This window comes from Salmo salar, chromosome ssa01, assembly GCF_905237065.1.
Source record: "Salmo salar chromosome ssa01, Ssal_v3.1, whole genome shotgun sequence".
Classification (NCBI taxonomy): Eukaryota; Metazoa; Chordata; class Actinopteri; order Salmoniformes; family Salmonidae; genus Salmo; species Salmo salar.
Window position 1 is genome coordinate 131,845,503 of NC_059442.1, and position 15,986 is coordinate 131,861,488.

The window sequence follows — 15,986 nt, forward strand, 5'->3', positions numbered from 1 at the left end:
TCTTAGTTATTACAATAACATTGTTATCACAATAACATTACATGAACACCGCATTACAATAAGTTATTCCAATGACATTACAGTAACATTCCATTTCGAAAAAAACAGAGAGTGATGTGTCCTGGAACAAGTTCATCCGCTAATTTCAGTAATCATTGTAGTCATCGTGTGGATTTGAGAATATAGTGATATGCTCTGGACTTGACAGGTGTTTGCACTTGGGATGCTGTCATATTGTGTGATGAGCTGACTTTCTGCCGCCACGTCGTACCGGTGATGAGCGTTTTGACCAGCAGGGCCTCGTCCTCTTTGTAGTACTCCAGCATGCCCTCAAAGTCCTTCTCTCTGCGCTGGACAGTCACCTGACGGGTCATCTCTGGTTTGGCCGTGGTGGACTGGGATGCTGCTGCAGTCACAGACACTGGACAGAGCAGAGGACAAAGTGGTCACTGATACTTCAACAACCATCATACAGTATGTCCCTTTGGCCTTCATTACAGCTTAGTGAGACCAATAAATGAATAGGCTACAGAATTCATTAGGAGCTCCAGGTCTCTCACCTTCCAGCTCCTGTACTTTCTTCATGTAGATCCTCAGCTGCTTCTTCAGCTTCCTCTCGTTCTTCTCCAGTTTCTCTACAAGCTCTTTTAAGTCCTATAGTAACAAAAACATTCAAGATGGTCAACAACACTAACTTTCAGAGCTCTGGGCTGTTCCATTCCAATAGGTGCTCCTGGGCCTGTATTCACAGAGTGTCTCAGTAGGACTGCTGATATAGGATCAGTTTTGCCTTTTGGATCATAATAGTATGGTTGAGAGTCCTAGGTCAGCACCCTGGTTGCAGTGTTCTCACCAGGTTGTCGTTGGTGAGGCGGGTGATCTCCTGCTGGACACTGTACTCCACCTGGGCCTCAGGGGACAGAGACATGGTGTGGTTCAGCATCTCCTGCTTCTTCTCAATGTCGTCCTTCAGCAGCTCAATCTGGGTGTGGAACGCCTCCAGCTCATCATTGTGCTTCCTGGCCTGAGACTGGAGCTGGGCCTCCAGCAGCCTGGGGGAAAGGAGGAGAGAGGGGATGGTTACAATAAGCCTAAAGCTGACTGAACCTTCCCAAACGCCTAACTTGTAGCATTCTGGTACCATAGTGTGGAGACTTACTGTATTAAGTATGGTTTCATAGCTCATTAACTCACATCTTAAACCCCACAGTTTGTGCCTCTTTAGCAGAGGCATAGGAACAGGGGAGAGGATAAAACAGGAAGGCAGTAAGTAGAGAAGGAAAGCAGAAGATAACCTGGCCACTTGCTTTAGACCCTGGTATGCCAGGCCCAGCTCGCCATCTTCATTCAAATAACCCCAGTCTGAAGCTTTGCTGCCGGCGGCAAAGCCAGGAGAGACAGAGATAGCGAGACGGAGAGATAGAGGAAAAGAGAGGGATGGCAAGAAGAAAGGAGTGACAGGAGGAAGTGAAACAAAAAAATGGACAGGAGAAAACAGAACAGAGCAATAGGAGTTAGCGCCACAGAGAGGTAGAGCAGAACCAGAGATTCTCCAGTTAAAATCCTATAGCTGACATAGGAAAAAGCTCTCACACAACAGACAAGACAGACACTACCATCACCGTTTTAAAACCCGATCACGGCGAGAGAGTGTCGTGATATCAGCATCTGCCTCTCATTACTGCCATCTACCTGCATTCTGCCATAACGAGGATGTGTAACAAATACCTCCAGGTTAAAAGGTTCTGCTCTGCAGACACAACAGAGGTGTTCAAATCCCCCTGGCATTTAGGCGAGGTCTCTCAAACCGGGCCGGGACACAGAATGAAAGATATAACAGGAATAGATCGCGGGTCAATGGAAGATTGCTTTGGATCGAGATGAACCCGTGTGCTTCAAGTGGCTCATTATGAGCAACACAAATGTCTTTCCTCCCTGGCAATCTGAGTGCCATCTAACTCCCATCACTCACTGACTGTCTGAGGGTTCTGTTAATGATGATGACAGAGGGCCATGAAGGTAGATGGCTCAGGAAGGATATTACTGTGTCAATTTCAATAGGGTGGAATCAAAAGCAGGACAGTTTTCCATGAATATGTCATGATACCGTCAAAGTGATTGGGACAGTTTAGATTAGAAAGATGATCCGATGTTACCCTGAGAGTAATCTCCTGTGGGCAGATTCTGCGCGTAGACTGAGAGAAACTTCCTGGACTGAATGTGATGCGGGAGATCCGAGCAGCATTAGTTCTGTTTTTGGGGTTTTCGTCACTGGTTATATGGACATATAAGGATTGGGTGAAGACGGTGCTTAAACTGCTTCGCCTCGAGTGCTTTCCCTGGGGGGGGGTTGGTCTGTCACCTTGAGCATACTGTAGCTACACTGTTGGACTAAGCGCCGGACATAGAAGCACAGTAGTGAAGGTCTCTAGGCAATTTCTAGTTGGACAAAACAATAGTAGCACTGGCAACAGTTTGATGTAGTCACATGAAATGAAAACTGAACCACCAGACACTTTCCTCATTTCACCCTGTCAATCCAGAAGTATAAATGTGATATTTACATTAAAAAAAAACATTCTGTGCGCCAGTGGGTATGACAACAAAAAAATGGCCATATTCACCACAGGCTAGTGTGTATTCCATTACCGTACTTCCAATATAAGGTAAAGAAAGACACTTACTTCTTAGACTCACAGAGTCCATGATAGGACCTCAGAGCCTCCTCCTTGTCTATAGGCTTCTTGCTGTTGGTCCATTCAGGCAAGTTATTGGTTTCCTATGGAGAGAAGGGGACATGAAGGTCAATTTATGTTGCCATTGAAGAGGTAGTAAAAACCGTGGGAGAGAGTTGGTGGGTACATCTGCCACTGCTTTATAAGGTAATGACATTCATCCGACTTGTCTCTTTCCCTCTTTAGGTCAAACCCAGTCAGTGTTTAACACGCACTCATAAACCTGAGTCATAGGCCATATTGTAGTACAGCTGCCCTCAACACACTTTCATATTACAGGCCAGCGCCTCTCTAATATCTGCATCTGAACCAATCAGCTTCAACAGTTGGGAAGAATCAGAGCGACAGGCCATCAGCTCGGAGGAGTCCTAATCACCACCCTTCTAAGGAGTATGACACGCAAGGCATATCCTCCACTAACCTAGCAGGTGGGACTGGGAGAGTGCAGCTCAGGAGTGTCTGAAATATTACCTAGATGTGAGGGGCGAAGAGAGGTGTGAGGGGGTAGAAGTGGAAATGCCTGAGTGGATGAGAGCTGTCTGTTCTGCTGCCTCCAGCACACCATGCTCTCCCGTCCTGAGGCACTCCCTCTCAAACCAAATGCCTGGCTGCCCACGGTGTTTAACAGCAGTGGGGATCATGTTCGGAACTCTCTTCAGGAGGACATAACTACAGGTGAATGCAGCGCTGGATTATTGCAGTGTAAAGGCTGATCTGTCAGACTCATTCATTCTCAGTTCCAGTTGGAGGTCTGGCACGGAGGCCAGTCTCTCTCATACGTCTCATAATGACACTCTCCAGTTACATACTAGTCTGCCTGTACCTCTGTCTAAATCCAACTGGAAACATTTGATCAAATATTCCAGTGTTTTGTTTGGGTAAGATACAGGTCACTGGAATCCATAACATACAGTGCAAGACTATCATGTGATTTTCCATCACTGGCTGACTTGACTCAATTCAATTGCGCTGCATAATGATGATAATAATTATGTTGACCTTCAACCCACATGAGTCACAAACAAGAAAAGTATATCAGCTATCCTTAAATGAACGTTCAGGATTTTTTTTTTACCTACATTTTTTTGTCAAGTTACCGAAACAGCTTCCAAATGCTTTCTGTAGATCAAAATGATGTGTGTTTTTATTTTCCAGATTTTACCCTCAGTGACGTATTTGGGGGTAATCACGTGTTTTTGGAAAACTACAACGAGCTTTAGGGAGGAGTGAGGTTGATTTCCTGGTCTCTGCTTGTCCCACCACCGAACGTAAGGAATTAAACAGCCATGAGAATGTAGTTCTGTGTCAGTCACAGAGAGCTTCTATCGTTACTACCGTCACAAAACCTATAACACGGTTCCCCAAATGGCGGCCGAGTGTGATTGTATTTGGAACCCCACATTTTCTGAACAAAACCATCACTAACACAGAGGCTGCTGCCTAGACACAGACTTGAAACCATTTACCACTTTAATAAATGGATCACTAGTCACTTTAAATAATGCCACTTGAATAATGTTTACATATCTTGCATTACTCAGCTCATATGTATATACTGTATTTTATACCATCTACTGCATCTTGCCTATGCCGCTCGGTCATCGCTCATCCATATATTTATATGGATATATTCTTATTCCATCCCTTTGCTTAGATTTGGGTGTGTTAGGTAGTTGTTGTGGAATTATTAGATTACTTATTAGATATTACTGCACTGTCGGGAACTAGAAGCACAAGCATTTCGCTACACTCGCAATAACATCTGCTAACCATGTGTATGTGACCAAAACATTTTTATTTAATTTATTTTTATGTTTTATTGTTGGGCAATATATCTGGGCAATTTGGATAACTAGGGCCACTAACAACTTGCTGTGGAGTCATGGAGACAAGCTGTGGAACATTCTTTCAACCCTTGGCCTACAATGGTCGCGCCCCAGTGGAAATCTAATTAACATAAAAACCTCCCCATCAAAATCCATCTGCTTAAGCTATAGATATGTGTGAGATGCTGAGACTCACGAACATGGTGGTGTTCTCCGTTTTGCCCTAGAACGCAAGCCTCACAAGACTAATTTGAAGGTCCCTGGTACCAGTTTAATGTGTAGATAACCTTTTGATTAACAAATAGGGCCATATAAACTGGACAATAAACCCTTCCCATTGGACAAATAAAGCCATGTCAACTTTCAGCTCCCAGTTTGGTGACTTACAATGTGATTGGTTGTCTCCTTCTCTTTCTGCTGGGCTGTAGTGACAATCTGACTCCTGAGGATAAGGACCTCCTCCTTACGCACATCCAGCTCCTCAATGGCTGCCTTGAGCTGGCCCAGCAGCAGGTTGTAGCCGTCCTGAAGCTCATTGGAGGAGCTGTTCTTGGAGGCGCGGTCAGCGATGGCCTTCCTCAGCTCGTTCAGGTCATTCTTCAGCTTCTTGTTCTCAGACTCCAACTCCTGTCTCTGTGGAAAAACAAGGTCAAAGTTCAAAAGAGATTTATTGGCAATCTAAAATTGAACTTTGGTAATCGTTGGTAATAAAAGTAATGAAATGCCAAGGCTCAATGTAAGGAAGAATGACAGTGATTGATACCAATTAAGGTACTAAAGTAATATAGAGCAGAATAAGATGTGATTGCTGCCACATTGTGAGTACCTTAGTAAGTAAATCTTTGAAGAGAAACTATTTGTAGTTGATTTTCATTTTAGCTATGGCAAGTAGCTACAGTATTTAGCTATGGCAAGTAGCTACAGTATTTAGCTATGGCAAGTAGCTACAGTATTTAGCTATGGCAAGTAGCTAAAAGCCACGAAGACTACTGCAGTTGATTCATAGATACACCGACAAGATAATTCATCTTCTAAGATACTGTACAGTGACTGAAAGTGCTCAACTCTCTCTCTCTCTCTTTTGCAATGAGTCCAGAAAGGCACCAATAGCAGTTATCATTTCACTTGTGCAGTAGACTCAGCTACATTAGGACCCATGGCTCAAACCTGTAAAATGTTGACGACGCACACATTTTTACTGCCAATCGAATCTAAACCCTGTGGCCTGTGCTATTATGGTTCTATTATATGGGATCAATATCATGCCGAATGTATTCACAAATGTAAATCCCCAATCCACAAATGCAATTCACTATCCAAACACAAACACCTTCTGATTTGTATTTGTAAATCGATATATTGCATTATAATTTTTTTATAACTGCAGATATGCAGGTCATTTCCAAGGGCCTTAATTAAAATGACAGCCATAAAGATTTGCACATAGAAGAGATATGCGCAAACATGGCAGACATGGAAAACCTGCAACTCCATATTTGAAAGCGCTTCGGTCACCTGGCTTTTGGCAGGGATTTGACGACAAGAAAAATACTAAATGTTCTCACGCGTAGAAAGCGATTTGTAGTCGTATAAAAAAAAGTTCTCATGCGTATAAAAAAAAGTTCACACGTAGAAAGCAATTTGTATTCATAGAAAAAAAGGTTAATACCCATAGAAAGCGATTTCTGGAAAATCGTTGGCAGCCTCTCGTTCGGCCATGTTGTTGCCTGCCTGCCTTTCAAGGCTGCAGAAATTATAGTATGGTAACCATATGTTAGACATACTATGGTTACACACATGGTTAACGTAAATAATCAAAACCCTAGCCCTAGAGGACTCTACATTTGCAACACTATTGCAGTGTACACCCGTTCATCACCCAAATAGTTGAATTAGCTGGCCAGTGTGATAGCACCACTAAATGTGAAGGATATGTCATACATTGTAAGTGATTTAATCCATCCGCTGTCTCATGTTGCACAGACGATGAGCATTAAGGAGACATAAGTATTCCTGAGGCCTCTAACCGTTTCCCCAGGACAGGCATGCAAAAGGTAGCGGGGAGGTGTAGGATATGGGATCAGACTTTATAACAGTATTGCTTCCGTCCCTCTCCTTGTCCCAACCTGGGCTTGAACCAGGGACCCTCTGGACACGTCGACAACAGTCACCCTCGAAGCACCGTTACCCATCGCTCCACAAAAGCCACGGCCCTTGCAGAGCAAGGGAAACAACTACTTCAAGTCTCAGAGCGAGTGACGTCACTGATTGAAATGCAATTTGCGCACACTGCTAACTAGCTAGCCATTTCACACCAGTTACACTCACCCCCCTTTGACCTCCTCCTTTTCCGCAGCAACCAGTGATCCGGGTCAACAGCATCAGTGGGATAAACTTTTTTTTCTACGACTACAAATCGTTTTCTACGCGTGATAACTTTTTGTGTTTATGGCAGTTATTTTACTTATGGCCCTGGGAAATTACCTGCATATCTGCAATTATAAAATCAAAATGTGTTTGTGGATAGCGATTTACATTTGTGGATTGGTGATTTACATTTGTGAATACATTTGGCATAATATTGATCCCATACTATTACCCAAGGTGCAAGAAGCAAGCCCATAGAGATGGGCCAATGAGCAGAAATCTCTTTTTAGAGGTTCACAGCGAATCTGTGAATACCTATTGTTGTTGTCTTAATTCTTATTTTTAAATATTTTACATGGTCAAATAAATCAAGCATAGATTGTGCTCCAAATTTGAAAAAAAGTGACCAAATGGCACACACAAATTGGCCTATCGCTGTTATTAGCAGTCTCCCCTTTGACCTTTTTCCACTTTTGACCACTTTCCACCGCTCCGTTTGACCTACTGACTTAAAACTTTGTATGTAGGTGTTTTTCCTCATACATAAGAAATGTTCCTCAAGGACTCATAAGGTCCGTCAGAATAGATATTCCTCCATCTTGGACATTTTGGAAAATTATTCTCATGAATCATAGGTCCAAATAACACCAAATGTGGTATGTAGGCCCATGGTACATCTCTTAACTTAGTTTGAGAAAAGGGATTGGTTAAGAGAAGACTGAGTTATTGACATATCAGGAAAATCAGATTTTACGCGTCCATTGAAATCCTTTGTAAATCCACCCCACAATGGCATATCAACTTGAAACTGATTAGGGTCAAAGACATTACCATGATGAACCATGTTAAGTTTGGCATTGATATCTTAAAGAATAAGGAAACTATTAACAATTCACTTTGACTATGTAACGCTGCTTAAAATAATAATAAAACAAATCTTCATGGAATAAAAGTCAGATTCACTCCAAATTTCACAAGTGACCCCTCTTCATAAAATTGGAAACTCCTTATACCCAAATTACTACAGACCTACACTAAGTGGCCAGTTTATTAGGGACACCATCCCATCCACAAAAATGGATCGCTCCTACAGACAGGAGTCACATGGCCGTGGCTTGCTATATAAAGCAGGCAGACAGGCATTCAGTTACTGTTTGATTGAACTAAGCGACTTTGAGCGTGGTATGATCGTCAGTGTCAGGCGCGCTGGTTCCACTATCCACTAAAATGTATTAAATAGTTTTTCCCCCCTCAATCCTCACACAATACCCCACAATGACAAAGCAAAAACAGGGTTTATAAAATAAAATTAAAAAAACGGAAATATCACATTTACATAAGTATTCAGACCCTTTACGCAGTACTTTGTTGAAGCATCTTTGGCAGCGATTACAGCCTCGGGTCTTCTTGGGTATGACGCTACAAGCTTGACACGCCTGTATTTGAGGAGTTTCTCCCATTCTTCTCTGCAGATCCTCTCAAGCTCGGTCAGGTTGAGAGGAGAGTGTCGCTGCACAGCTATTTTCAGGTCTCTCCAGAGATTGTAGATCAGGTTCAAGTCCGGGCTCTGGCTGGGCCACTCAAGGACATTGAGAGACTTGTCCCAAAGCCACACTGCGTTGTCTTGACTGTGTGCTTAGGGTTGTTGTCTTGTTGGAAGGTTAACCTTTTTCATCAAGGCTCTCTCTGTACTCCGTTCATCTTTCCCTCGATCCTGACTAGCCTTAAAGTCCCTGCCTCTGAAAAACATCCCCTCAGCATGATGCTGCCACCACCATGCTTCACCGTATGGATGGTGCCAGGTTTCCTCCAGACGTGACGCTTGGCATTCAGGAAAAATAGTTCAATCTTGGTTTCATCAGACCAAAAAAATCTTGTTTCTCATGGTCTGAGAGTCCTTTAGGTGCCTTTTGGCAAACTTCAAGGGGGCTGTCATGTGCCTTTTACTGAGGAGTGGCTTTTATCTGTAATACATTTGCAAACATTTCAAAAAAAAAAAAACGTTTTCGCTTTGTCATTATGGGGTATTGTGTGTAGATTGATGAGAAAATAAATATTTAATCAAATTTAGAATAAGGCTGTGACATAAAATGTGGAAAAAGTCAAGGGGTCTGAATAGTTTCCGAATGCACTGTATATATTATAGGTACTTAGTTTAATTAGTTGAGGTTGGAAGTCATTTTTATTAGTTGTAGACCTATTAGTAGTTGTACAACAACATTTTTATTCTGTTGATTGTATGTTTTATTATTAGACATTAGTTGCCATATTCTTGTTACTAAGTATTGTTTGTTCATTTTTTTTCATTTGAACACTTGAAAATGGAATGGTGCATCTCAAGAGATTTCATTCTGCAAAATTTAAAATCAATAAATAATGTTGGTTTTTGGACTCATCACAATAGTCCCTGAAGAGTTTGACAAAATAACACTGACGCATTCAAATATGGCCACACTATACCAGTAGAAGCATATTAGCACATAGGCTAATATGCAAAAAATACTTCTCATGAACCATAGGACCAAATGACAACACATTTGGAAAGTATACCCATGGTACGCGTCTTAACTTAGTTTGAGAAAAGCTGGTCAAAAGATGGCGGAGTTCAGATTTTACGTATCCATTTATACCACTATAAATCCACCTCACAGTCGCCTATTAACTTGAAACTTGTCATCGCTATCATGGACGTCCCTAGGGTAAACCACATTGAATTTGGTATTGATATCTCAAAAAACAAGGAAACTTTTAACATCTAACTATTTGCATATGTAACAGTAATGCTCAAAATCATATGCAATCATCTTCTCCTCATGAACCATATGCCAGATTCACTCCTGATTTTGTATTTAGACTCATCAGTCTTTAATGGTTTTGAGATACATTTTTTGCTGCATTCAAATTTGGCCGCACTGTACCTACATTAGAAGATATGCTAAAAAAAATACTTTAAACATATTCCTCTCATGAACCTTTGCTTTGTTATCCAACTGCCCTTGCGTCCTTTCGCTCATCCTGTGAACCCCATTCATTGCTGCTCGCAGCTATATTTTAGTTTTTTTGTTTTCAACTGTGTGTCATGGATATTGAAATTATTATTAGAGTGAAAAAGTGTTGCTACCAAATGAACATGAATCAGATCCTCTACCTTTCTGTGGCGACCTGTGAATATACAATTTCATTTTTTGAATATGCTTGAGAAGTTGAGGGCAGGAAGACCAAAGACACCAGAACAGCCAGAGTGAAGAAGAAATGGAACATCACAAATAGAGACATCCCACTGCTGAGTAGTACTGTACACTGTGTTTGTCTGTGTGTATGCATGTTAGTTGGTGTATCTGTGTGGGGGTGGATGGATCTGTACCTTGAGACTGTTGTAGGCCAGATCCGCATTCTCTTGCTCTGATGTCGTCTTTGGCTCAATGCCCTAAGAGAGATGGCTAATAGTAAATATTCCACTTTGGGTCGATAAGGCAGAGGCAGGCAGCTTGAGGATCTTAAACTTAAAGGTATTCAAGACAAAGAGTAACGGGAGAAACTTCTGTGTAGGTATTTTAGAAGTATAGAAAAACAAGCAAGAGCATAACACTAGACAGACATGGGCCCACCTTGCGCTTAGACTGGTCCTCCATCTTTTCCAGGTTGACTTGCAGTCTCTTCCTCTCCTGTTCCAGCTCTCTAACACGCTTCTGCAGCTTCATGAACACACCGATGTCCATTGCTGCCTTCTCCACTCCCATCTCCTGCAGGGGAACAACGTCAGGTCAAAACCTAGTCCAAGCAACTATGTACAGTAAGCCTGTGTTAGACTGTATAAGACTGTATAAAAACGGGTTAATCCTGGTTAAGGAGGTCTTACCTCTACGAGTTGGATAGCATCGTCAGTGTCTCCCACCTCCGAGGTAGAAATGGAGGGATAATTGGAGTCAGACTCCAGGCTGCTCTGGTTAGAATTGTTCCTCCTGTGGCCAGGCTGAAACTGAAGGGTAAGAGGAGACAGGGAACCATTGGACATCTGGCTTGGCATAGGACACCTACATGCAAATGTGCACAAATGCACACACACACACACACACACACACACACACACACACACACACACACACACACACACACACACACACACACACACACACACACACACACACACACACCTTGGCCTCCTGTAGGTTGTCATATCTCTGCTCCAGTCTGGAGAACTCCCTGAGCAGGTTCTGGTAGCGCTGCCTCTCCTCATCCAGCTCTGCCTGGACCCGACCCACACTCTGGGATGCACTGCTCTCCTGGTCTGAAACACACACACACACACACACACACACACACACACACACACACACACACACACACACACACACACACACACACACACGACCAGTCCACATCAATCACTTTTACTATTACTCAATAACTGTCCTATAGATGAGCCTTTATTTGAGTGACTAGAAAACAAGCCATCATTAAGTTACATACAGTATTCTCCATTACAGGTACTCAATATCTATTGCTAGTCTTTGATGTCATGTTTATTTTATTAAGTTATTTGGAATAGCACCTTGGTGTCAGCACCATTTCATATGTTCATTTGAGGGAATGGTTATTGTATTGTCATGATTCCAAATAACTTTTCTATCTTGGACCGTTTTCACATTGCTGATAGCATAGGGACATTCTTGAGAGGTTCTCGAGAGGCATAGAATTTTGAGAGACAATACTGTCACGTAAACTTGTGAAATTATCACGCCTGGAGCGTTACATCTGGTTTTTACATCTCGCCTGACAGTTGCCCCCCTCCGAGCAGGGCAGTTTACCTCGTTGAGCTTAACACTCCTACAGAGCAATGTTTTTGAAACAGCTGAAATGTATAGACTTATATTTGAGACTTGTTTTATTGAGTTTTTACCTGTGATGGGTTCAGATTTCTAAACTTTAAATATTGAGACATGAGGGGTGCCATAGTCTAGGGTTTACACCAGAAGTTAATGGTTATCTGTAGGAGGCAATTAAGCTTGGAATGTACTGAGTGAAGGGAAAACGATTACGTTGGCAGGCTCTGATAAGGGTGGAGAGCTGTGGATTAGTGAGCAAGCGGGTTGAGGTCAGGTCATGTTAAAGGAGAAGGAACAGTTTATTGCCCGCGTCACTTTATTTCCTGCCTAGCAACAGAGACGTAATGTTTAAAGAGAAGGAGGAGATTCCACCCCAAACTGGGGTACATATACCACAGTACATATTCCACAGTATACTTTGCTCCATTCATCTTCCCCTCGATCCTGCCTAGTCTCCCTGTCCCTGAAAAACATCCCCACAGTATGATGCTGCCACCACCATGCTTCACCGTAGGGATGGTGCCAGGTTTCCTCCAGACGTGACGTTTGGCATCCAGGCCAACGAGTTCCATCCTGGTTTCGTCAGACCAGAGAATCTTGTTTCTCATGCTATGAGAGTCCTTTGGGTGCATTTTGGCAAACTCCAAGCGGAGGAGTGGCTTCCGTCTGGCCACTCTACCACAAAGGCCTGGTTGGTGGAGTGCTGCAGAGATGCTTGTCCTTCTGGAAGGTTCTCCCATTTCCACAGAGGAACTCTAGAGTGTCTTGTGTCTTGGTGGTTCCAAACGTCTTCCATTTAAGAATGATGGGGGCCACTATGTTCTTGGGGACCTTCAATGCTGCAGAAATGTTTTGGTACCGTTCCCCAGATCTGTACCTCGACACAAACATGTCTCGGAGCTCTACAGACAATTTCTTCGACCTCATGGCTTGGTTTTTGCTCTGACATGCACTGTCAACTGTGGGACCTTGTGTAGACAGGTGTGTGCCTTTCCAAACCATGTCTAATCTATTGAATTTACAACAGGTGGACTCCAATCAAGTTGCAGAAACATCTCAAGGATGATCAATGGAAACAGGATGCACCTGAGCTCAATTTCGAGTCTCATAGCAAAGGGTTCGAATACTTATGTAAACAAGGCATTTCAGTTTTTATTTTTAATACATTTGCAATCATTTCTAAAAACTTGTTTTCACTATGTCATTATGGGGTATTGTGTGTAGATTGCTGAGGATAAAAATAAAAAAAAGTATCCTTTTTAGAATAAGGCTTTAATGTAACAAAATGTGGAAAAAGTCAAGGGGTACTTTCCGAAGGCACTGTATATATTTTTTGATAGGCCTACTATCCCAAAATGGTTAGATATGCAAGTCAACATTTTGAGATACACAAGTGAAACTACGCAATTCAAAATGTTGAGATATGAATTCATACAAATAGAATATATTTTTTCATTTGTAACATTTTGTGGTGATTTTAGAGGCGGCACCAAAGGTCCCAGAGTGATGGGGGGATAGTTTTTCATGATCTGGTAGGCTAACCACACCAGGTAAAACTTTGGTTATGACATAACAATAAATAAGTTTTATTTAGGCTATGATGAAGAATAACAGTTTTATTTAGGCTATGATGAAGAATAACAGTTTTATTTAGGCTATGATGAAGAATAACAATTTTATTTAGGCTATGATGGGACCAGATTTTAACTTTTTTATTTATTTCAATTTTACCGCTTTTTTTCCTCCCCAATTTCGTGGTATCCAATTGGTAGTTACAGTCTTGTCCCAACGCTGCAACTCCCGTACAGACTCTGGAGAGGCGAAGGTGGAGAGAACTGCGTCCTCCAAAACACAACCCAACCAAGCCGCACTGCTTCTTGACACAATGCCCACTTAACCCGGGAGCCAGCCGCACCAATGTGTAGGAGGAAACACCGTACACCTGGCAACTGTGTCAGCATGCATTGCGCCCGCCCGCCACAGGAGTCGCTAGTACACGATGGGACAAGAGCATCCCTGCCGGCAAAACCCTGTCCTACCCCGGACGACGCTGGGCCAATTGTGCGCCGCCCCATGGGTCTTCTGGTCGCAGCCGGCTGCAACAGAGCCTGGACTCGAACCAGGATCTCTAGTGGCCCAGCTAGCACTGCGATGCAGTGCCTTAGACCACCGCGCCACTCTGGAGGCCCCCAGATTTTTTTTGGGGGGGGGGTGTTTAACAAGAAACTACTGAAAAAAACTCCTGGTCCTAGGGAGGATGAAAACATGAAAGTTCCGAAACCAAACCTTTAATACGTTTTTCGCATTTATATATCATCTGTATATGCTGCGGTGGACGGCCTGATAACTCGTTTATTGTCTCTTTTCACGCCCAAGGTTCCTAGGAGGACCAGGTTATTACAAGGGAATGAATATGAAGGCAGAATCACTGGGATCATAGTACGTTTCTACTGTAATAATGTAATAGGTAAATAACAGGGGCTCTCTGGTCTGTAATATCCCTAGCTCCATAAACATGGGTTATTACCCCAGCCTGGACAACATGCTGCTCTAACCGGCAGTAGAAAAGAAAAACACAGTAATGTTACAGTACATCGTGATATCGCTCATCCCAAGGGGACCTGAGAGAACCCTACAGTAACACTGCAGATAAATAGAGCAGATTTGGCCAATATTAAGGCGACAACTCTTCAATAACTACTGTTATTTTCACCAGAAAAGAGTGGATACTGTATTCAGTAAGTCAGATGTACTGCACATGGTATTTAGATAAAGGCAGTGGTCATGTTCAGAGATTATGATGTAAACTAGAAGTGACTTCTTATTGACAAAGAGAAGTCCATTGACGAATGGATTTAACAAATTGATTGATTTGTGTTTCGCACACATAAAGGTACATATTCCAAAACGAATACTTTTTCCCAAGTGAATCCAGTGCTAACTTCAGTCTCAGGTTAAAAAACCCCCCCCCCCTTTTTTTTTTTTTTAAAGTCTCACATTGCTGCTGCCATGTAACTTGATGCGATTTCTGCCTCTCTTGTCCTACTTCCACAGAAACCCCTTTTGTGTGGGGAAACAAGCCGTCCCTCCCCTCAGGTCAGGCAGAATGCAGGGCTCACTGACTACAGTTTCACCTTCAACCACTCATATAGATATGGTCTCAACTAATCACTGTAGTAGTACTATCGTGTATGTCTTAGTGGTGTATGAGATCTAAAAAGCACTTACCTTCTGTGCTCTTGGAGTGGTGCAGAATCCTTTGGTTCATCTTCTCCTTTTCACTCTTCAGCAGGGAATTCTCCCTCTCCAGCTCCTCCACTCTCTAAGGAAAAAGAACAAGAGCATTCATGGAAGAAATAGAGACATCAGAAAGAGCATGGTGGCCGTTCAAGAGCAATGCATTTTCTTTTATCTATTTCAATTTTCTACTTCAGACGATAGATGCTACTTACTCTCTACAAGTGAGCAAAAAGGTCTATTTAGTTGTTTTGTTTCTCTTTAAGTGACTATAAATCTGTCGATCTTGCGTGTGAGGCTCTCATAGTGATGTCAGACGGAGCTAGAGAGCCAGGGACAATTCCTGCATTGTCTGGCTGACTTGGGAGAGAATCAAAAGGGCCAAAGAGGGGTGTCTATTACCACTGAGAAAGCCCGAGGCCAATCTACTTAACAATGATCTTCTTAAGTCAGGTGGTCAAAACAATACAAAAATGTATGCATGATATCACTTTCAGGTCAGTGGAAGGCCACTGATACATACAGTTAAATCCACAGTGAGATTGTTGGTGAATCAGATGTTCAGTAATTTAACTCTTAGAGCAAGAATTCAGTAAAACCGCTGCTACCAGTATCTTCTGTAGTTACTCGGGCAACTGAAGACTGTTTTCACCCCCGTGTTTCAAACAGAAGGTTTTATTCAGTCAACATTAGGGCTTTGGAGAACATACAAGGTAAAGGAAAATGTACTTTCTCCTCTTCAGTGATTGACAGCTCACCTGTTCAAATCTCATCTTCTCATTGCTGTGCTCCTCCTCCAGCTTCTTCCTATGGGCGTGTGCTTCCTGGAGCTCCGCCCTCAGCTTCTCCAGCTCATCCTTCAGAGAGGTCAGCTGACCGCCGTCTCCCTGGCGACTGCGCATGGTCTCCAGCTCCTTCTGCAGCTTGTTCACCTCTGAGCCCAGGGAGGCTTTGGCCACCACCAGCTGCTCATTCTGAGTCTTCAGATCTTTGGT

General features: G+C 42.8%; 1 protein-coding gene across 3 annotated transcripts in view; it reads right to left on the minus strand.

Annotated features, from left to right (window-relative positions):
- myo5b (myosin VB) overlaps positions 1-15,986 on the minus strand; it is an 82,869-nt gene that overhangs the window by 6,397 nt on the left and 60,486 nt on the right. For 2 of the 3 annotated variants that reach the window (XM_014129638.2, XM_014129645.2), the window contains exons 22-32: positions 15,750-15,986; positions 14,983-15,076; positions 11,083-11,216; positions 10,788-10,907; positions 10,537-10,671; positions 10,293-10,355; positions 4,949-5,194; positions 2,685-2,779; positions 854-1,052; positions 561-654; positions 272-421 (exon numbers count right to left, since the gene is read on the minus strand). In XM_014129638.2, coding sequence (XP_013985113.1) covers positions 272-421; positions 561-654; positions 854-1,052; positions 2,685-2,779; positions 4,949-5,194; positions 10,293-10,355; positions 10,537-10,671; positions 10,788-10,907; positions 11,083-11,216; positions 14,983-15,076; positions 15,750-15,986 — 1,567 coding nt within the window. Of the gene's footprint in view, positions 1-271; positions 422-560; positions 655-853; positions 1,053-1,295; positions 1,374-2,684; positions 2,780-4,948; positions 5,195-10,292; positions 10,356-10,536; positions 10,672-10,787; positions 10,908-11,082; positions 11,217-14,982; positions 15,077-15,749 lie in introns of all 3 variants that reach the window. The other variant, XM_045689449.1, reaches the window with a different exon arrangement.